This window comes from Babylonia areolata, chromosome 23 (assembly GCF_041734735.1).
Source record: "Babylonia areolata isolate BAREFJ2019XMU chromosome 23, ASM4173473v1, whole genome shotgun sequence".
In the NCBI taxonomy this organism is placed as follows: Eukaryota; Metazoa; Mollusca; class Gastropoda; order Neogastropoda; family Buccinidae; genus Babylonia; species Babylonia areolata.
Window position 1 is genome coordinate 30,252,774 of NC_134898.1, and position 17,772 is coordinate 30,270,545.

The 17,772-nt window shown below is 41.8% G+C and overlaps 1 protein-coding gene across 1 annotated transcript in view; it reads left to right on the forward strand.

The window, feature by feature from the left end:
* LOC143297859 (alpha-mannosidase 2C1-like) overlaps positions 1–17,772 on the forward strand; it is a 46,428-nt gene that overhangs the window by 11,253 nt on the left and 17,403 nt on the right. Inside the window, exons 11-21 of the mRNA XM_076610383.1 lie at positions 831–923; positions 2,173–2,289; positions 4,254–4,349; positions 6,072–6,163; positions 8,366–8,419; positions 8,877–9,009; positions 10,019–10,225; positions 11,990–12,020; positions 14,380–14,441; positions 15,104–15,263; positions 17,454–17,545. Of these exons, the coding sequence (XP_076466498.1) occupies positions 831–923; positions 2,173–2,289; positions 4,254–4,349; positions 6,072–6,163; positions 8,366–8,419; positions 8,877–9,009; positions 10,019–10,225; positions 11,990–12,020; positions 14,380–14,441; positions 15,104–15,263; positions 17,454–17,545 (1,137 nt within the window). The remainder of the gene's footprint in view (positions 1–830; positions 924–2,172; positions 2,290–4,253; positions 4,350–6,071; positions 6,164–8,365; positions 8,420–8,876; positions 9,010–10,018; positions 10,226–11,989; positions 12,021–14,379; positions 14,442–15,103; positions 15,264–17,453; positions 17,546–17,772) is intronic.

The following is a 17,772-nucleotide window of genomic DNA, read 5'->3' on the forward strand; positions in this document are numbered from 1 at the left end:
ATACAATATTTACAGATATATGTTTTTTTTTTTCATGTGGAGAGGTATGTTATTATACACTAGTGTATATGTATTGTTTCATGTGAGGCACTTAGATATTATTATATCCATTATATGGAGAGTTTGCGCCATATGAGTATTATCTGTCATTATTAACTCTTCGCCTTTCCTCTGACTTTTACCTTCTAAAAATTCTTTGTGATGAACGCTCTTTCCTCTTTGCTGCTCCATATATCTGGAACAACCTTCCACATCATATCCATTCATTCTCTAAAAAGACACATTCTTTTCAAAACCTGTCTGTAAGCACTCCTGATTTCTTACTTCTCCAAAACCACCCAGTGTCTGCCAACTTGCTTTGCATGTATGAGGAATGAGAGAGAGAGAGAGAGAGAGAGAGAGGGGTCATGAGTGGTTCATGTAATTTGTAACATTTTTCCTTCATGTAAAGCAGCCGCATGAGCTGATGGAGAGAAAGAACTCTATACGAATGAACATTAAATACTGATGACAATAATAGCTGAGTCATAGACCCAGACTGACTGGGCATCCCCCATCACCCATCTCCCCATCTTCCAGAGTGCAGACCATCACCACATCCCTCCAGTGACAGTCCCCCACGAATCTGCAGAAGGCCTTGCTTGGCAGCACTCACCCCAAAGCATGAAAGCGGAGGGGAATTGAAACAGGGGTCATTATGCAAGCAGGGCATGAACGCCACAGAATTTAGTTTAAAAAAATTGGTTTTTTTTTTTTACTTATGATAATGATAGTCCATCACTACAGTTTTAAAAAAGATTTTGGAGCTCTTTTCTTGTTTCCTTATACAGGATGGATACGTACCAAGCGGTGAAGCTTTCGTCAGGCAGTTTCTCTATGGGCAGCGATTCTTCCAGAAAGAATTTGGCATCACGTGTACAGAGGTGGGTCTGCCTCTGGCAGTGCAGTCTGGTCTGTGTGTGTGTGTGTGTGTGTGTGTGTGTGTGCGTGCGTGTGTGTGTCTTCTGACATCTCTCTGCTCCAGATACTGACACATAGATCCTTATTAGCATCTGCATGCTTTTGGAGACTGAAGGCGTTTATCGAGCATTCAAAGTAAGAGAAACACATTGTGTTCATAACCGACAGTATACTAGTATATGTTGTTGCATACTCCTTAAGTTTAGGGGCCTTGGCCTGTAATGAATAAACCATTATTTTATTGATTGATTGATTGATTGATTCGTTCATTCATACTTCGTATTGAACATTTAAAGTAAGAGAAACACTGCTTTCATAACAACTGTATACCTATATTGTTTTTATGACGGTACATTTTATCACATAGCCCTTCATTTAGGGGCCTTGGCATGTGATGAATAAACCATTCATTCATTCGTTCATTCATTCATACATTCATTCATTTATTCCATTGCATTGTATTGTATTTTATTGTATTGTATTACATTTTGCCACTACAGGTTTTTCTGTGTGAAATTCTGGCTGCTCGCTACCCTGGGAGAGCATGTCGCTACATTGCGTTGCTCCCCCAACCCACCCCATCCCACCTCCCCTTTTTGTAATACATTTTTTTTTTGCCTGCAAGTGTATTTGTTTTCCTATCAAAGTGGATTCTTCTCTGCAGAATTTTGCCAGGGACACGGGTTCTTTTACATGCGTTAACTGCATGTTGCACACGGGACAATGGTTTATCATCTCATCCAAATGACTAGCATCCAGACGCCCTGTCAAGATCTTGTGGAGGGGGAAGAAAACTATGGTGAGTGTGGGATTCGAACCTGTGCGCTCAGGTTCTCTCGCTTTTTAGGCAGATGTGTTACCACTAGGGCATCACTCCACAGTCAGTTGATATCTCATTCATTCATTCATTCATTCATCATTAACATTCACTGCCAGATTTCTGTGTGAAAAACACCCCCCAGTGCCAGATATTTCAGAAATGGTGCACATTAAACTTGGCCAGTGGGTAGAGGTTAGTCATTGTTCTACTGGCGGGGAAACCGGCTGCAGCTGTCAAGCTTTGTTACACTGTGAAAAATGGTCCGATCAACATGACCCCTCAGTGTTGACAAAAATCGCCTATGGCAGTGCACTGTGTAGTCAACTGAAGTCACCTACAGCAGTGAAAGAGTTAACTAATCCATTCATTCATTCATTCTTGCGTTCTTTCAGTTCTGGCTGCCTGACACATTTGGCTACGCGGCCCAGTTGCCACAAATCATGGCGCAGTGCGGCATCACTCGGTTCCTGACACAGAAGATGAGCTGGAGCCTGGTCAACAAATTCCCTGTGAGTGGTGCCATGCCATGTAGGTGTGATGGTCGTTGACCATGGACACATATGTATTTGTATTGTATTAGTCTTTTTTGTCACAACAGATTTCTGTGTGTGAAATATGGGTTGGTCTCCCCAGTGTCGCTACACTTAGAGTGCCAGCCATTTAAAAAAAAAAAAAATGTTTATAATCTTTTTCTGCCTGCAGTTTTATTTGTTTTCCCATGGAAGTAGATTTTTCGACAGAATTTTGCCAGGGACAGCTCTTTTGTTGCTGTGGGTGTCTTTTACGTGTGCTAAGTGCATACTGCACACGGGACCTGGGCTTATTGTCTCATCCGAATGCTAGCATCCAGACCACCACTCAAGGTGTAGTGGAGGGGGAGAAAATACTGGTGACTGTGGGATTCGAACCAGTGTGCTCAGATTCTCTCACTTCCTAGGCAGACGCATTACCTCTAGGCCATTGCTTATTACAAGGCCACCACTCCATGTTATATGTTTGTAAAAAAGCTGTGCTCTGGTTCTGGATAATGGCAGCAAGTCAGAAATGACAGACGTTTTTATTGGCTGTGAGAATGTCTACGACAGGCTTGTCACAGTTGCTCTGCCTTAAAGAAGTAATAATTACTTATGTACAACAAAACCTACATACTGCTCTTAAAAAATATCTATAGCTTGTTGCACTTGTGTGTTATTGTATGGTATGTTTTTTTTCTTTTCTTTTTTTTGTGCCTCATTTGCATGCAAGTCCACAGAGCACCATCTTTTTTTAATTTATTTTAAATTTTTTTTATTTCAGTGCTGCATATAATCACATAGTATTTTCTTGATTGGCTGGAGAAAGTAAAATGGGAGTTGGGGATAAACACACTCACATACACACACATACAGACACACACACACACAAACACACACACACACACACACACACACACACACACACACACACACACACACACACACAAATACCAACATACAAAGACACACACACAGACGTAAACACACACAGACACACAAACACACAGACAGACACACACACACGTACACATACGTTCACATTCCCCATCTCCCACATTACCCACACACACACTCACACATGCGCTCAAGCACACACACACACACACACACACACACACACACACACACACACCACACACACACACACCACAACACAACACACCACACCCACACCCTTCCCACCACTGTCAAAATAGACAAAAAGTAGCAATAACACTGCAGACATAGTGCCTCTCTATGACAGGCTTGTCACAGTTGCTCTGCCTTAAAAAAAGTAATAATTACTTATGTACAACAAAACCTACATACTGCTCTGAAAAATACTTATAGCTTGTTGCACTTGTGCGTTATTGTATGGTATGTTTTTCTCTTCTCTTTTTTTGTGCGCCTCATTTGCATGCAAGTCCACAGAGCACAATCTTTTTTTTAATTAATTTTTTTATTTATTTCAGTGCTGCATATAATCACATGGTACTTTTTTCATTAGCTGGAGAAAATAAAATGGGAGTGGGGGATAAACACACTTACACACACACACACACACATACAGACACACACACACACACACACAAACACACACACAAATACCAACACAAAAAGACACACACACACACACACAGACGTAAACACACACAGACACACAAACACACACACAGACACACAGACAGACACACAGACATGCAAACACACACGTACACATACGCCCACATTCCCCACCTCCCACATTACCCATATACACATCTCACATTTGCACACACACACACACACACACACACACACACACACACACACACCACACCACACCACACCACACCACACCACACCTTTCCCACCACTGTCAGAATAGACAAAAAAATAGCAATAACACCCCAGACACAGTGCCATACGGGTCTCATCTCGTCTCAAACCAATATTCAGCACTGAATGGGTTTATCAAGGCATGAATGTTGTCCTTTCAGCACCACACCTTCTGGTGGCAAGGTCTCGACGAGACTCGAGTGCTGGCCCACTTCCCGCCCGGCGACAATTACGGCATGGAGGGAACTGTGAAAGAGGTTGGAGAGAGGTTTTCTTTTCTTCTTCTTCTTCTTTCTTTTATTTATTTCATTTTATTTTTATTTGTTTTCTTTAATTTTTTTTTTTACTGTGTGTATAGGAGTATGTTTAGTTGTTGTTTGCTGTTAATGATTTATACTTAATTTTTTTTTTTTTAATGAGCAAATATTGAGAATACAATACATTACAAAATATACACACATTGAAATATCTATACGCATACACACACATGCAAAAAAAACAACAACAAAAAACAAAAACAAAAAACAAAAAAACAAACAAAACAAAACAAAAAAAAATCAAAGAAAAAAACCTGAAGGAAAAATAATACTAGGGTATATCAAGATTATCATTAAATGGAAATAATGATAGAGTACATTAAATGAATGATCAAAATACAAAAAAACCCCTAAACAACAAAACCAAAACCACATACACACACATACAGATAGATAAAGGTAGATATTTAAATATTCCACAAGAAGACAGATTGTGCAACAAGTGTAACATCCTAGAAGACGAAATCCATCTTCTTGATCATTGTATTTAATATAAAACCTTAAGGCAGCAATTTTTAAAAGATATTCAAAATTCGAATAACACAGGAAATATTCCCAGTCAGGTGATGCTAACAGATGATGAATATATACAAACAAGATTAGGAAAATTTGTTTATGAATGCTGCTGCAATTTACTGCATTAACTGATTGATTAATTGTGTGTTTTTCATTCATTCATTTATTTACCATTGCACTTGTGTCTTATAAACCTTACGGTTTCATGACAATAAAATCTGTTCTATTCTATTCATACACACTTTTTCACACATAATTATACAATAGTCATAAACAAATAAACATATATATACACATTGGAATTTGATAAGCTTGATGAATTGGAGGTTGCCATTAATTTTACTTTATCATTTTAACTGTAATTTATATCATCTTGTACTGAGGTGTTTTTTTTTTAATTTATTATTTTTTTAGCGCTGTAACATTCATGGCATTATTGTTGTTGTTGTTACTTATTTCTTGCTCACTTGAACCTGTGCTTTAGCAGGCAGGGTGTTCAGTTCAGGACTTTTATTCAGTCAATACCAACAGCCACCATATTGTTGACAAAAAAAGTTAGCAGGGAACTAACTGCTCCAAAATTTTAAGTCATGGGTTATCTAGGGGCTCTCTCCCTCTAACAAAAGCCTCCTCCACTAAAGGTTGCATGCCGATCAATTTTCTCATGTGGAAGCATTTGCTGTTTGATTCAGATGTCAAATGTGTGTGTGACGTCCAGAGAACAGAAGTGTGTAATGAGTGTCAGTGCCACGCAGAAACTTGAGACATGCTTTGTGATTGGTTGTGCATTGTTGTGATTCTTCAACGTTCTGTATTAATGTGCATATTTATTTATTTGTTTGTTTGCTTATTTGTTTGTTTGTTTAATTGTTTGTTTATTGCTTGTTTATTCATTTTGTTCGTTTATTGTTTGTTTGTCTGTTTTTATTTGTTTATTCATTCATTGTTTGTTTGTTTGTTTATTTATTTATTTATTGCATGACACTAGAACATTTATTTATCTGTTTATGTATTCCTTAATAAATAAGTTAATCAATCAGTGAGTCAGTCAGTCAATCAGTCCATCCATCCATCCATCCATCCATCCATTGATCCATCCATTTATTGATTAATTAATTAATACTTCAAATGAATTTCTCTTTTCAGCTCTTGTACACGGTGAACAACTTCCGGGACAAAGGTCGATCCTCTCGCAGCTGCTTTCTCTTTGGTTACGGGGACGGTGGACATGGGCCTGAGTGAGTTAAACAGACCTGGACACTGACACAAGTAACACGTACACAGAATGCACTCTATGGGTCTGAGTGAGTGAAATTTATAGGGCCTTATTGAGTGAATCAATCCTGCTCACTGACACAAGCAACACGTACGCAGAACGCATTTGTAGGCTTGAGTGAGTGAATGGTACACACGACGCTGATGACATGTAGGCAGAGTGCTTTTTGTGGGCCTGAGTGAGTGAACCAGTGCTGCACACTGACATCATGTTTTTATGCAATAGAATGCATTCATGTGCCTGATTAAGTGAAATTTATGGGCCTGGTTGAGTGAAATGAGTGGGCCTGAGTGAGTAAATCAATACTACACACTGAGTCAAGTCACATGTACACACAATGCATTTTATGGGCTGAGTGGATTTAACACACTAACACAAGTAACATGTACACAGTATGTTTTTTATGGGCCTGAGTGAGTGAATCAGTCCTACACACTGAGTCAAGCAACTTGTACACAGAATGCATTTGTAGGCCTGAGTGAGAGAATCGGTCACACACTGACACAAGTAAGGTGTACACAGAATGCATTTTATGGGCTGAAGCGAGTGAATCGGTTCTACACACTGACACAAGTAAGGTGTACACAGAATGCATTTTATGGGCTGAAGTGAGTGAATCGGTTCTACACACTGACACAAGTAAGGTGTACATAGAATGCATTTTATGGGCTGAAGTCAGTGAATCGGTTCTACACACTGACACAAGTAAGGTGTACATAGAATGCATTTTATGGGCTGAAGTCAGTGAATCGGTTCTACACACTGACACAAGTAAGGTGTACATAGAATGCATTTTATGGGCTGAAGTCAGTGAATCGGTTCTACACACTGACACAAGTAAGGTGTACACAGAATGCATTTTATGGGCTGAAGTGAGTGAATCGGTTCTACACACTGACACAAGTAAGGTGTACACAGAATGCATTTTATGGGCTGAAGCGAGTGAATCGGTTCTACACACTGACACAAGTAACATGTACATAGAATGCATTTATGTGCCTCAGTGAGTGAATCAATCCTACACTCTATCACAAGGTACATGTATGCAGAATGCATTATATATGTGGGAGAGTGAATCAAGAGAGACAAGACAAGACAAGACAAATTCTTTATTTCGAGTATAATAGATAAGCACTGGTGTGCTTTTTTACATCCAGTACCCACCCTGAATAGGGTCTACACTACACAATATTTAATAAAATGAAAGCAGAGAGAGAGAGAAAGAGAGAGAGATAGAGTGTATGTGTGTGTGTGTGTGTGCGCGTGTGTGTGTTTGTGTGTGTGTGAGTGTGTGTGTGTATTGTGTGTGCTGTGTGTGCATGTATATGTTAATGTGTGTATGTGAGTGAGTGAGTGTATGAATGTGTTATGTGTGTGTGTGACATACCTGACAATACAGTATCCGCAAGGTTGTTGGTTTGATTCCCCCTGTTGCTATTTCTCCCGAGTTAGACTGGAAAATCAAACTGAGTGTCTTGTCATTTGGATGGAACAACAAATCGAGGTCCCGTGTGCAGCATGCACTTGGCACACTGAAAAAGAGCCCTTGGCGACAGAAGTGTTGTCTTCTGGCAGCCTCAGAATTCTTGAAAATTTTTTCGTTTGTTTCTGATTTTTGTATCGTCTGTTCCTGATGGTAAGAATTTTGGGTAGGTCCGTTTGCTGAATTCTTCTTCTTCTTCTGCGTTCACTCGTATGTACACGAGTGGGCTTTTACGTGTATGACCGTTTTTACCCCGCCATGTAGGCAGCCATACTCCGTTTTCGGGGGTGTGTTTGCTGAATGATTTGATGGGTTTATACCAGAGAGCTTAGTTAGGGCAACAGCAGAGTGAGAACTGTATGATCAGTGGTTTTGCCACTGCAGTGGGAATTGATTTGCTGTTTAGTCTTTCGTAAAGACTCTCATACCAGGAGTCAGCATTGCACTGGCTCTTAGTGCTGCAGCCTTGAGGGCTAACTGGCCTTTGGGGGCCATCTCAACACTGACTGTTCTAAAGCCATCTTGGCCCAGAGAATAGGGGTGTGACTTAAGCACGGCACTCTCCACTGTAATCAAATTCTAGCCCAGAGGCTCGAGAGAGCTGTTGCCTTCTCTGCTGTTCTGATGGTCATAGTCAGACACAACTGACTGTCATACATTGATATTTGATTTTGTGTGCAGTGAACACATGCTGCAGAGACTGAAGAGAATGCGTGATGTGGATGGACTGCCCAGGTAAGTGGGGGAGGGGTGGAGGTGTTGGTTAGGGGGGTTGGGGGGAGTTGAATGGTGAGTGGGGGGAACTGGGTAGGTGTGTTGTGTGCAGGTGTATGCATGCGCATGCCAAACTGTGTGTGTGTGTGTGTGTGTGTGTGTGTGTGTATGTATGCATTGTAGTAGTAGTTGTAGTAAGCAAAGACTAAAGAGGCAGGAGAGTAAAGGATTAATAAACAACAAAGAGGAAGTACCTGGGTTTGTTCCAGTGTACCTTTTATTTACCTGTGTGCTCGCTGAATTTGTAGCTTGAGCAGCATTGACTTTGTGACTTGTTATGTTCCTTGTGCATGGAGAGTTACCACTCTTGATTGTTTATTAGTTGTCGAAGTAGTCAGCAGTTTTACGGTTTCCCACTTTAAGTGATATCGTATGCATGCCTGTGTGTGTGTGTGTGTGTGTGTGTGTGTGTGTTGAGGGTGGAGATGAGGGGCCCTGGTGAGTTCTTCAGGGCAGTGGAGGAGGAAGAGGAGACGGCCAGGAGGCTTTGTACCTGGAGGGGAGAGCTCTACCTGGAGCTGCACAACGGCACATACACCACACACGCAAAGGTCAGGGACGTTGTTCCTCTGTGTGTGTGTGTGTGTGTGTGTGTGTGTGTTAGGGGGAGGGTGGGGAAGGGGATGTGTGTGTGTGAGTGTGTGTATGTGTGTGTGTGAGTGTGTGTGTGTGTGTGTGTGTGTGTGTGTTAGGGGGATGGGAAGGGAAGGGGATGTGTGTGTGTGAGTGTGTGTATGTGTGTGTGTGAGTGTGTGTGTGTGTGTGTGTGTGTGTGTGTGTGTGTGAGTGTGTGTGTGTGTGTGTGTGTGTTAAGGGGATGGGTAGGGAAGGGGATGTGTGTGTGTGAGTGTGTGTATGTGTGTGTGTGAGTGTGTGTGTGTGTGTGTGTGTGTGTGTGTAGTATATGTTCAGGTCAGTATTTTGAATCAGCTGGCCCCCCCACCAAAAAAAAAGAAAAAAAGAAAGAAAAAAAGAATGGTTAACATACATCAGAAGCATGTCCAAGGCTTATGTGCATGGATGTGACTGACTGTATTTGTGCCCACTTTTCTGATTGCAGTATACTTCAGCAGATATGTCTCCTACCCCATTCTCTGTACGTTTGGAGTGTAGGTCAGTGGAGTGTTGGCCTGGAGGTAACATGTAAGGAAGCAAGAGAATCTGAGCACACTGGTTTGAACCCCGTAGTCGCCAGTATTTTCTCCCCTCCACTAGACCTTGACCTAGACGCTAGTCATTTGGATGCACTAAGCGCACGTAAAAGAACCCACGGCAACAAAAGGGTTGTCCATGGGAAAATTCTATAGAAAAATCCACTTCGATAGGTAAACAAATAAAATTGCTGGCAAGAAAAAATTTTAAAAAGTGTGCGGTGCTATCAGTGTAGCGACGTGCTGTCCCAGGAGAGTGCAGCCCGAATTTTACACAAGATTACTCTGTTGTAACAGAAAGAGTAATACAATGATACAATACAATTTTCCTAAAAGGTGAACTGTATTTGTGCCTACTTTTCTTCAGTGATTTATATGTTTTCCCATTGTCTGCACCTCTTCCTAACAGGTGAAGAAGCGGAACAGACAGTGCGAGTTCCTCTTACAAGACGTGGAACAGCTGTGGGCGCTGGTTCAGGCGCTGGAGCACGGAGGAGGAAGGGAGGGGGGGGAGGCAGCCGGGGAGGTGTACCCCAGGGATGCCATTGAACGGCTGTGGAAGCTGCTGCTGCTGAACCAGTTCCATGATGTGCTGCCCGGGTCTTCTGTCACTGTCGTATGTGTCACGGTTCATTTGTCATTGTTGTATTGTCACGGTTCGTCTGTCACTTTTGTATTGTGTTCATGGTTCATCAGTCGCTTTTGTGTGTGTTGTGGTTCATCCATCACTGTTGTGTCATGGTTCATGTGTCACTGTCGTATGTGGTAAGGTTCCTCTGTCACCGTCTTATGTGTCACAGTTCATCTGTCACCTGTTGTGTTTGTCACGGTTCATCTGTCAGTTGTATGTGTCATGGTTCATCTGTCACAGTCGTATGTGTCATGGTTCATCAGTCACTCTTATATTGTGTTACTGTTCATTGGTCGCTGTCGTATGTGTCACAGTTCATCCGTCACTGTTGTATTGTGTCATGGTACATCTGTCACTGTTGTCTTGTGTCACGGTTCATCTGTCACTGTTGTCAATCAATCAATCAAAATCAAAAGCACTTTATTAATCCACATGGAAATTAAGTTGTGCAATCACAGGCTCGTACACACTGGCATAAAATCATCATGCGCAACATAAGAAGAGATTAAAACTAGTCAAATAAGAATTCACAATAGCTGACGATAGACTAACCCCCCCCTCCGCACACACACATACTCATGTTAAGACAATAGGGTATTGCACAACAATATTTACAAATGAAAACATCGAACAAAAAAAGGGTATAGATTACTAAAAATGACATGCGCGCACGCACGCACGCACGCACACACGCACACACACGTTAAGACCATAAGGTATTGTACAACAATACATTAATAAAAACATCAAGGGAATAAATCGTATATATAAGTAAAATGCACACACACACACACACACACACACACACACACACACACACACACACACACACACACACACACACTCACACACACACACACACTCACACACACACTCACACACACGCACTCACACACACACATACAACATATGCATGCACATAATATGTCACACCAATAAAATTAGTACATTAACATTAAGATACATGAAATCCAAGTAAAATAAGAAAATATTTAAAAATCACTTCTGATCACACACACAGAGAAATGCTTGCTCGTGCTCACCCGCTCAGTCCCACATGCACGCATAATGTCTGCTCCCATGCACTCGTCTGCTGGTGAAGTTCAGGTGTTGCTGTGGCGAGTGGGCTTGGGGGTGGGGGTGGGAGGGTTCACTCATGAGTTAGTGTATTAGATGTTTTGATTGTGTGCATGAATGGCTGCAGGAATGAATGAATTAATGTAGCGAGATGTTCTTGCGTGTGGAGCTCTGAACCTACCACTTATGTCTGACCTTCTGCTATTAATGTCATCATGTAGTGGGTGTCTGTGACAGATGTACCATGACACAATGGCAAAGTGTGTGTGTGTGTGTGTGTGTGTGTGTGTGTGTTGTGTCACGGTTCATCTGTCACTGTTGTATTGTGTCACGGTTCATCTGTCACTGTTGTATTGTGTCACAGTTCATCTGTCACTCTTGTACTGTGTCATGGTTCATCTGTCACTGTTGTATTGTGTCATGGTTCATCTGTCACTGTTGTATTGTGTCATGGTACATCTGTCACTGTTGTATTGTGTCATGGTACATCTGTCACTGTTGTATTGTGTCATGGTACATCTGTCACTGTTTATGTGACATATAGAACAAAGAACAATACAAAATAAACATCTAAGCAAATACATTAAAATGTATGGGATGTGAAAACGTGGAGTGAAAAAAAAAAAAGTATTGCAGCTAAAATACTGACACAAACTGTATTGGTCTGTGCAGGTCTATGATGATGCTCACCGGTTCTACCAAGGTACGCATTGCATGAGAGCTTAAAAGAAAATGTCTTTTCATTATTATTATTTTTTTTCATTCTTCTTTGAATCTGAATGAGTTTGGCAAAGCGCCAACCTGTTGAATAGATAGAATAGAATAGAATAGAATAGAATAGAATATGTCTTTATTACCAAGTGTACCGGGGTCACAAGGAATATTGGGGGGGGATAGTACATAACAAGATACGAACATAAATCGAAAATCATACACAAACACAGATACAGTAGAAATAAGATACATACAAGTGCATATCAATATAAAAACTTGTGCATACTCACGCCTGCATGCATTGCACACACACACACACACACACACACACGCACGTTTGAACAGAAGCTGCGTATTACATGTGGATGGGGCTGATGACTAGATCTTCAGGTAGATGGTTGTTGGGTTGCACAATTCTATTTATCACACTGGATTTGTTCGAGAGACAGGGCATTGACTGCTTTGGGAAAAAAAACTATTGGCGAAGTGACTGGTTTTTCGTCCTGATACTTCTGTACCATCGACCGGATGAACCCATCCCTCCACTTATCAGTCATTTGATCAGTACATCAAGTCATCATCATGTGCTTAGCCAAAATATCAGTTCGCCCAGTCTATGTTTAACCCCTTCGTAAAAAGAGGGCGCTAGTCAGGGGGACAAAGGGGAGCTTACCTACTTTCGGGAGGTACTTTCGTTTTCTCCGCATAGGTGGATTGTAGTTTGCACAGGACAGGAATGTCAGACCCCTGCCAGAGTCTGCACTAGTGGGTCACGGTAAGTATGTTACTTAAACGTAATTTTAGATAGAAAATTTCCTTTCGCCCAGTCCATGTTTAACCCCTTCCTTGCCCCAGGATGGAAAATTTCATCCCCGTTTGTTATTTTATTATTTCCCTCAAGACTTGACTGACTGAGTGCGTTGGGTTATGCTGCTAGTCAGGCATCCGTTTAACAGATGTGGTGTAGCATGAGCTATGCCACTTCCAGCATGAATGTGTGTGTGTGTGTGTGTGTGTGTGTGAAAGCGCACGCGCCTGTCTGTGTATGTGTTCGTTTGTGTGTGTCTGTGTGTACATATGTGTGGAGGGTAGCTGCTTTGTATGTATGTATCTTAAAATGTATGTATGCATTGTGTGTGTGAGTGTGTGTGTGTGTGTTTAGTTAGTCACATTTTGGTGTGTGTAAGTAACATTGATGTAATGTGTTATGTAAACAGAAGTGTTTTTTGCAAAAGCACCGAGAGCGATTTCTGGATAATGTGCTATATAAGTATCCATCATTATTATCATTCAGGTAGGTAGGCATCCTTCAGTCTCGGAAGACTATGAAGTTGCGCTCTAGGTGTTTATTCTGGTACAGCGTCGGGTGTGGCTGGCCAGTCCGATGCGGGAATGACAGTCCCTGTGGCAGAGGGCACAGATGAAGTCTGACGCTGGTCTGTCTGCCTGGGCTGCAGTCTTTCTTCTCATTCTCTTTTCCTCGTGCTGCTGAGCGAGTGTCTCTTCGAACTTGGAAAGACTATTATCATTATAAAAGCATGTTTGGATTTGTCTGAATGCAGTGACGCATCCTTGGGCAAATGAACTGAACTGAGCTGAACTGTTCAGCAAGTGAAATTTTTGGGTAGTTTGTTGATGGCCATATTCTCACTGTTGGCTGATGTGTGTGATTCCTCCCAGCTGACTGTTCCCCGATACTTCCTTAACTCCTGTGGAAAGAGGTCATTTTCCATCTTCGGCCCAACAACTTGGAATTATCTGCCTATTGCTCTCAGACAAACAACTCATCTATCTACCTTTAAAGCAAATCTTAAAACTTATCTCTTTAAAAAATACTTGTCATAACCCAAATAGTGCTGTTGTCCCAGGCCCATGGCAATATGAGTGTGTGTGATGGGAGAGTAGAGAGAATGGGGGTGGGTAGATAGATGGTGGTGGTGTGGTTCGAATGGAAGAATGACCTGATTTTTACCCCTTTTACCTTTTCTATCCAACATTTTATTTTACAATTTTTACAAAATCTGTGGCATGCAGATTACAATTATTTTCCTTTTTACATGTATGTATTTTAAGTGAAAATTGCTGTCATCTCAGCTGTTTAATCATGTGTGTGTCTGTGTGTGTATGGTAGTGTGAGTGTTGGAGTGTAACAGTTGTAGTAGTGATAGTATGTCACTTTGTGAGATTTTTGCATTGTGTTTTTATAATATTAATAATTCTGTTTTATGTTTCTACTACTTTTTATATGCTTTCTTGTTTCACTTTAGGCACCGGATTGTAAAGTGCTTAGAGCTTGCTTATGCTTGTATTTTAGTGCTATATAAAAATAAAATGTACTTTGTGGACAGAGATTGAAGAGGAAGGGGCAGAACTGTTGAAGAAAGCAATGGCCTCCCTTGGAACTGCTTTGGTTAGTATCCGATCTGCATGACATGGATTAGAACTGTATTGTATTGTATTGTATTGTATTGTATTGTATTGTATTGCATTGTACCGTATTGTATTGTATTGTATTGTACTGTTCTTCTTGTATTATGTTGCATTGTATTGTGTTGTATAGTACTGTATTGCACTGTATTGTATTTTACTGTATTGTATTTTCTTCTTCTTCTTGTATTGTACTCTATTGTGTTGTGTTGTGTTGCTTCGTGTTGTGTTGCATTGTATTGTATTGTGTTGTATTGCGTGGTATTGCATTGTACTGTATTGTGTTGCATTGCATTGTATTGTATTCTTCTTCTTCTCATCATCATCATCAACCATATCAGTATCATCATCATGTTTATTATTGATATCATTATTATTATTATTATTATTATTGGTAGTGGTAGTAGTAGTAGTCCTCCTTCGGTCATGGCTGACCATGGATAGAGTATATCCGACCTAATGTCTAATTGGGCTGTCTGCTTGGACCAAGCAGTGTCGCCTGTGATTATTATTATTATTATTATTTTTGTTGTTGTTGTTGTTCTCATCATCATTATTATATTTTTATTGTCATCATTATTATCATCATCATCATCATTATTATCATCATCATCATTATCATCATTATTGGTTCAAATCCCCCAGGAAGCCAAAGGCTGGAAGAGCGGCCCCGTGCTGCTGGCCAACACGCTGAGCTGGGCAAGGAAGTGCGTCGTGTCGGTGCCAAACCCCCAGCTACCCCGGGTACCTGCACTGTCCCTCACAGACATCCAGGGGGATTGCCACCTGGGCTCCAACACTCTGGGTAGGGCTTCAGTTTTTCTGTGGTGACTGTGTGGTGTGGGGTGGGGTGGTGGTGGTGGTGGTGGTGCGGTGTAGTGTTGGTGTGGTATGGTGTGGTGTGGTGTGGTGTGTGGTGTGGTGGTGGTGTGGCGTGGTGTGTTGTGGTGTTGGTGTGGTGTTGTGTGGTGACGGTGTGGTGTGGTGTGGTGTGGTGTTGTGTGCTGTGGTGTGGTGACGGTGTGGTGTGGTGTGGTGTGGTGGTGAAGTGGTGTGGTGTGGTGGTGTGGAGTGTTGTATTGTGTGGTATGCTGTGGTGTTGTGTTGTGTGTTGTTATGTTGTGTGGTGTGCTGTGGTGTTGGTGTGGTGTGGTGTTGGTGGTGGTGTGGTGTGGTGTGCTGTGGTGTTGTGTGGTGTGCTGTGGTGTTGTGTTGTGTGTTGTTATGTTGTGTGGTGTGCTGTGGTGTGGTGCTGTGGTGTGGTGCTGTGGTGTGGTGTGGTGTTGGTGTTGGTGTTGGTGTGGTGTTGGTGTTGGTGTGGTGACGGTGTGGTGTGGTGTGGTGTGGTGTGGTGTGGTGTGGTGGTGAAGTGGTGTGGAGTGTTGTATTGTGTGGTATGCTGTGGTGTTGTGTTGTGTGTTGTTATGTTGTGTGGTGTGCTGTGGTGTTGGTGGTGTGGTGGTGGTGGTGGTGTGGTGTGGTGTGGTCTGCTGTGGTGTTGGTGTGGTGACGGTGTGGTGTGGTGTGGTGTGGTGTGGTGTGGTGTGGTGTGGTGGTGAAGTGGTGTGGTGTGGTGGTGTGGAGTGTTGTATTGTGTGGTGTGCTGTGGTGTTGGTGGTGTGGTGGTGGTGGTGGTGTGGTGTGGTGTGGTCTGCTGTGGTGTTGTGTGGTGTGCTGTGGTGTGGTGCTGTGGTGTGCTGTGGTGCTGTGGTGTGGTGTGGTGTTGGTGTCGGTGTTGGTGGTGTGGTGTTGGTGTGTGGTGTGGTGTGGTGTTGGTGTTGGTGTGGTGTGGTGTTTGTGTGGTGTGGTGTGGTGCTGTGTTGTGTTGTGTTGTGTGGTGTGGTGCTGTGCTGTGTTATGTTGTGTTGTGTGGTGTGGTGCTGTGCTGTGTTGTGTTGTGTTGTGTTGTGTGGTGTGGTGCTGTGCTGTGTTATGTTGTGTTGTGTTACTTTTTGTCATAACAGATTTCTCTGTGTGTAATCTGGGTGGCTCTTTCCATGGAAAATATGTCACCACATTGCAGCACTACCCATAATTTTTTCTCACTTTTTTTTCATCGGTATTTATTTTGCTGCTAAAATGAATTTTTTTTCTATTGAACCCTTTGTTGCTGTGGATTCTTTTACCTGTGCTAATTGCATGCTGCACATGAGACAACAGTTTATTGTCTCATCTGAATGACTAGCACCCAGACCACCTCTCATTATCCAGTGGAGTTGGGAGTTAAAAGTCACAGTCCAGTGCGTGATTTGAACCTGTGAACACTTGCTTCCAAGTCGGGTGCATTACCGCCGTGCCACCGATCCCTTTATGAAAAAGGTGGAGTGTTCTGATTGAGATGTGAATGGTTTGTATAGTTAAAGCCATGATGGGGAATTGCTGGAAAGAGGGATGAAGGTGGAAAGAGAGAACAAGTTGACCAAAAAAAAAAAAAAAGAAAAAAAAAGTTTTTTAATTGGTTAGTTAATTTTTCAGGAGTTTACTCTTTTTGTTTTTTTTTGTTTTGGTTTATTTCTAGTTTGTTAAGGAAAAATGACCAAACAAAAATATTTGATTGCTATTAACACACACACACACACACTTGCACCTCTCTCTCTCCCTCTCTCTTTCTTACACTACCTGTCTCTCATACTCACACCCTCTCTCACACTCAACACAAGCTGAAGATAATAGAAATGTGCGTGTCAAACTGACAAAACATTCTTGTTGTCCTGACAAGTTGATTGTGTTTGTACTGTGGCAGCCACTAACAACGAAAAACTGATATACTGTAATTGTATTTTGACAGCTATTTTCAAGTAAAAAAACCTTTTATATCGTGACAGCTATTTTCAAATAACGGCCAGTTATATTCTGTCTGTATTGTGCCTGCCATTTTCAGATAAAATACTTTTATATTGAATTTGTATTGTGGCAGCCATTTTCAAACACAAGACTGTTACAATGTATTTGTAGTATTGTGAGATCCAGACTGTTTCTGCCAAACTTGACACAGTGCTTGTGGAGATGCCAGCTTGCAGTGTTGGAGACTTGGAGCACTGCGTCCGTCCTGTGGAGGAATCGAACCGTGTGCACGTGGAACAGAAGGTATGGATGGAACGTCACCGCTTGAGTTCAGTGTGACGGGTGCAATAGCTGAGTGGTTAAAGACGTTTGACTTTAAATCTGAGGGTCCCAGGTTCGAATCTTGGTGACAGCGCTTGGTGGGTAAAGGGTGCAGATTTTTCCAATCTCTCAGGTCAACATATGTGCAGACCTGCTTGTGCCTGAACCCCCTTCATGTGTATATGCAAGTAAAAGATCAAATGTGCATG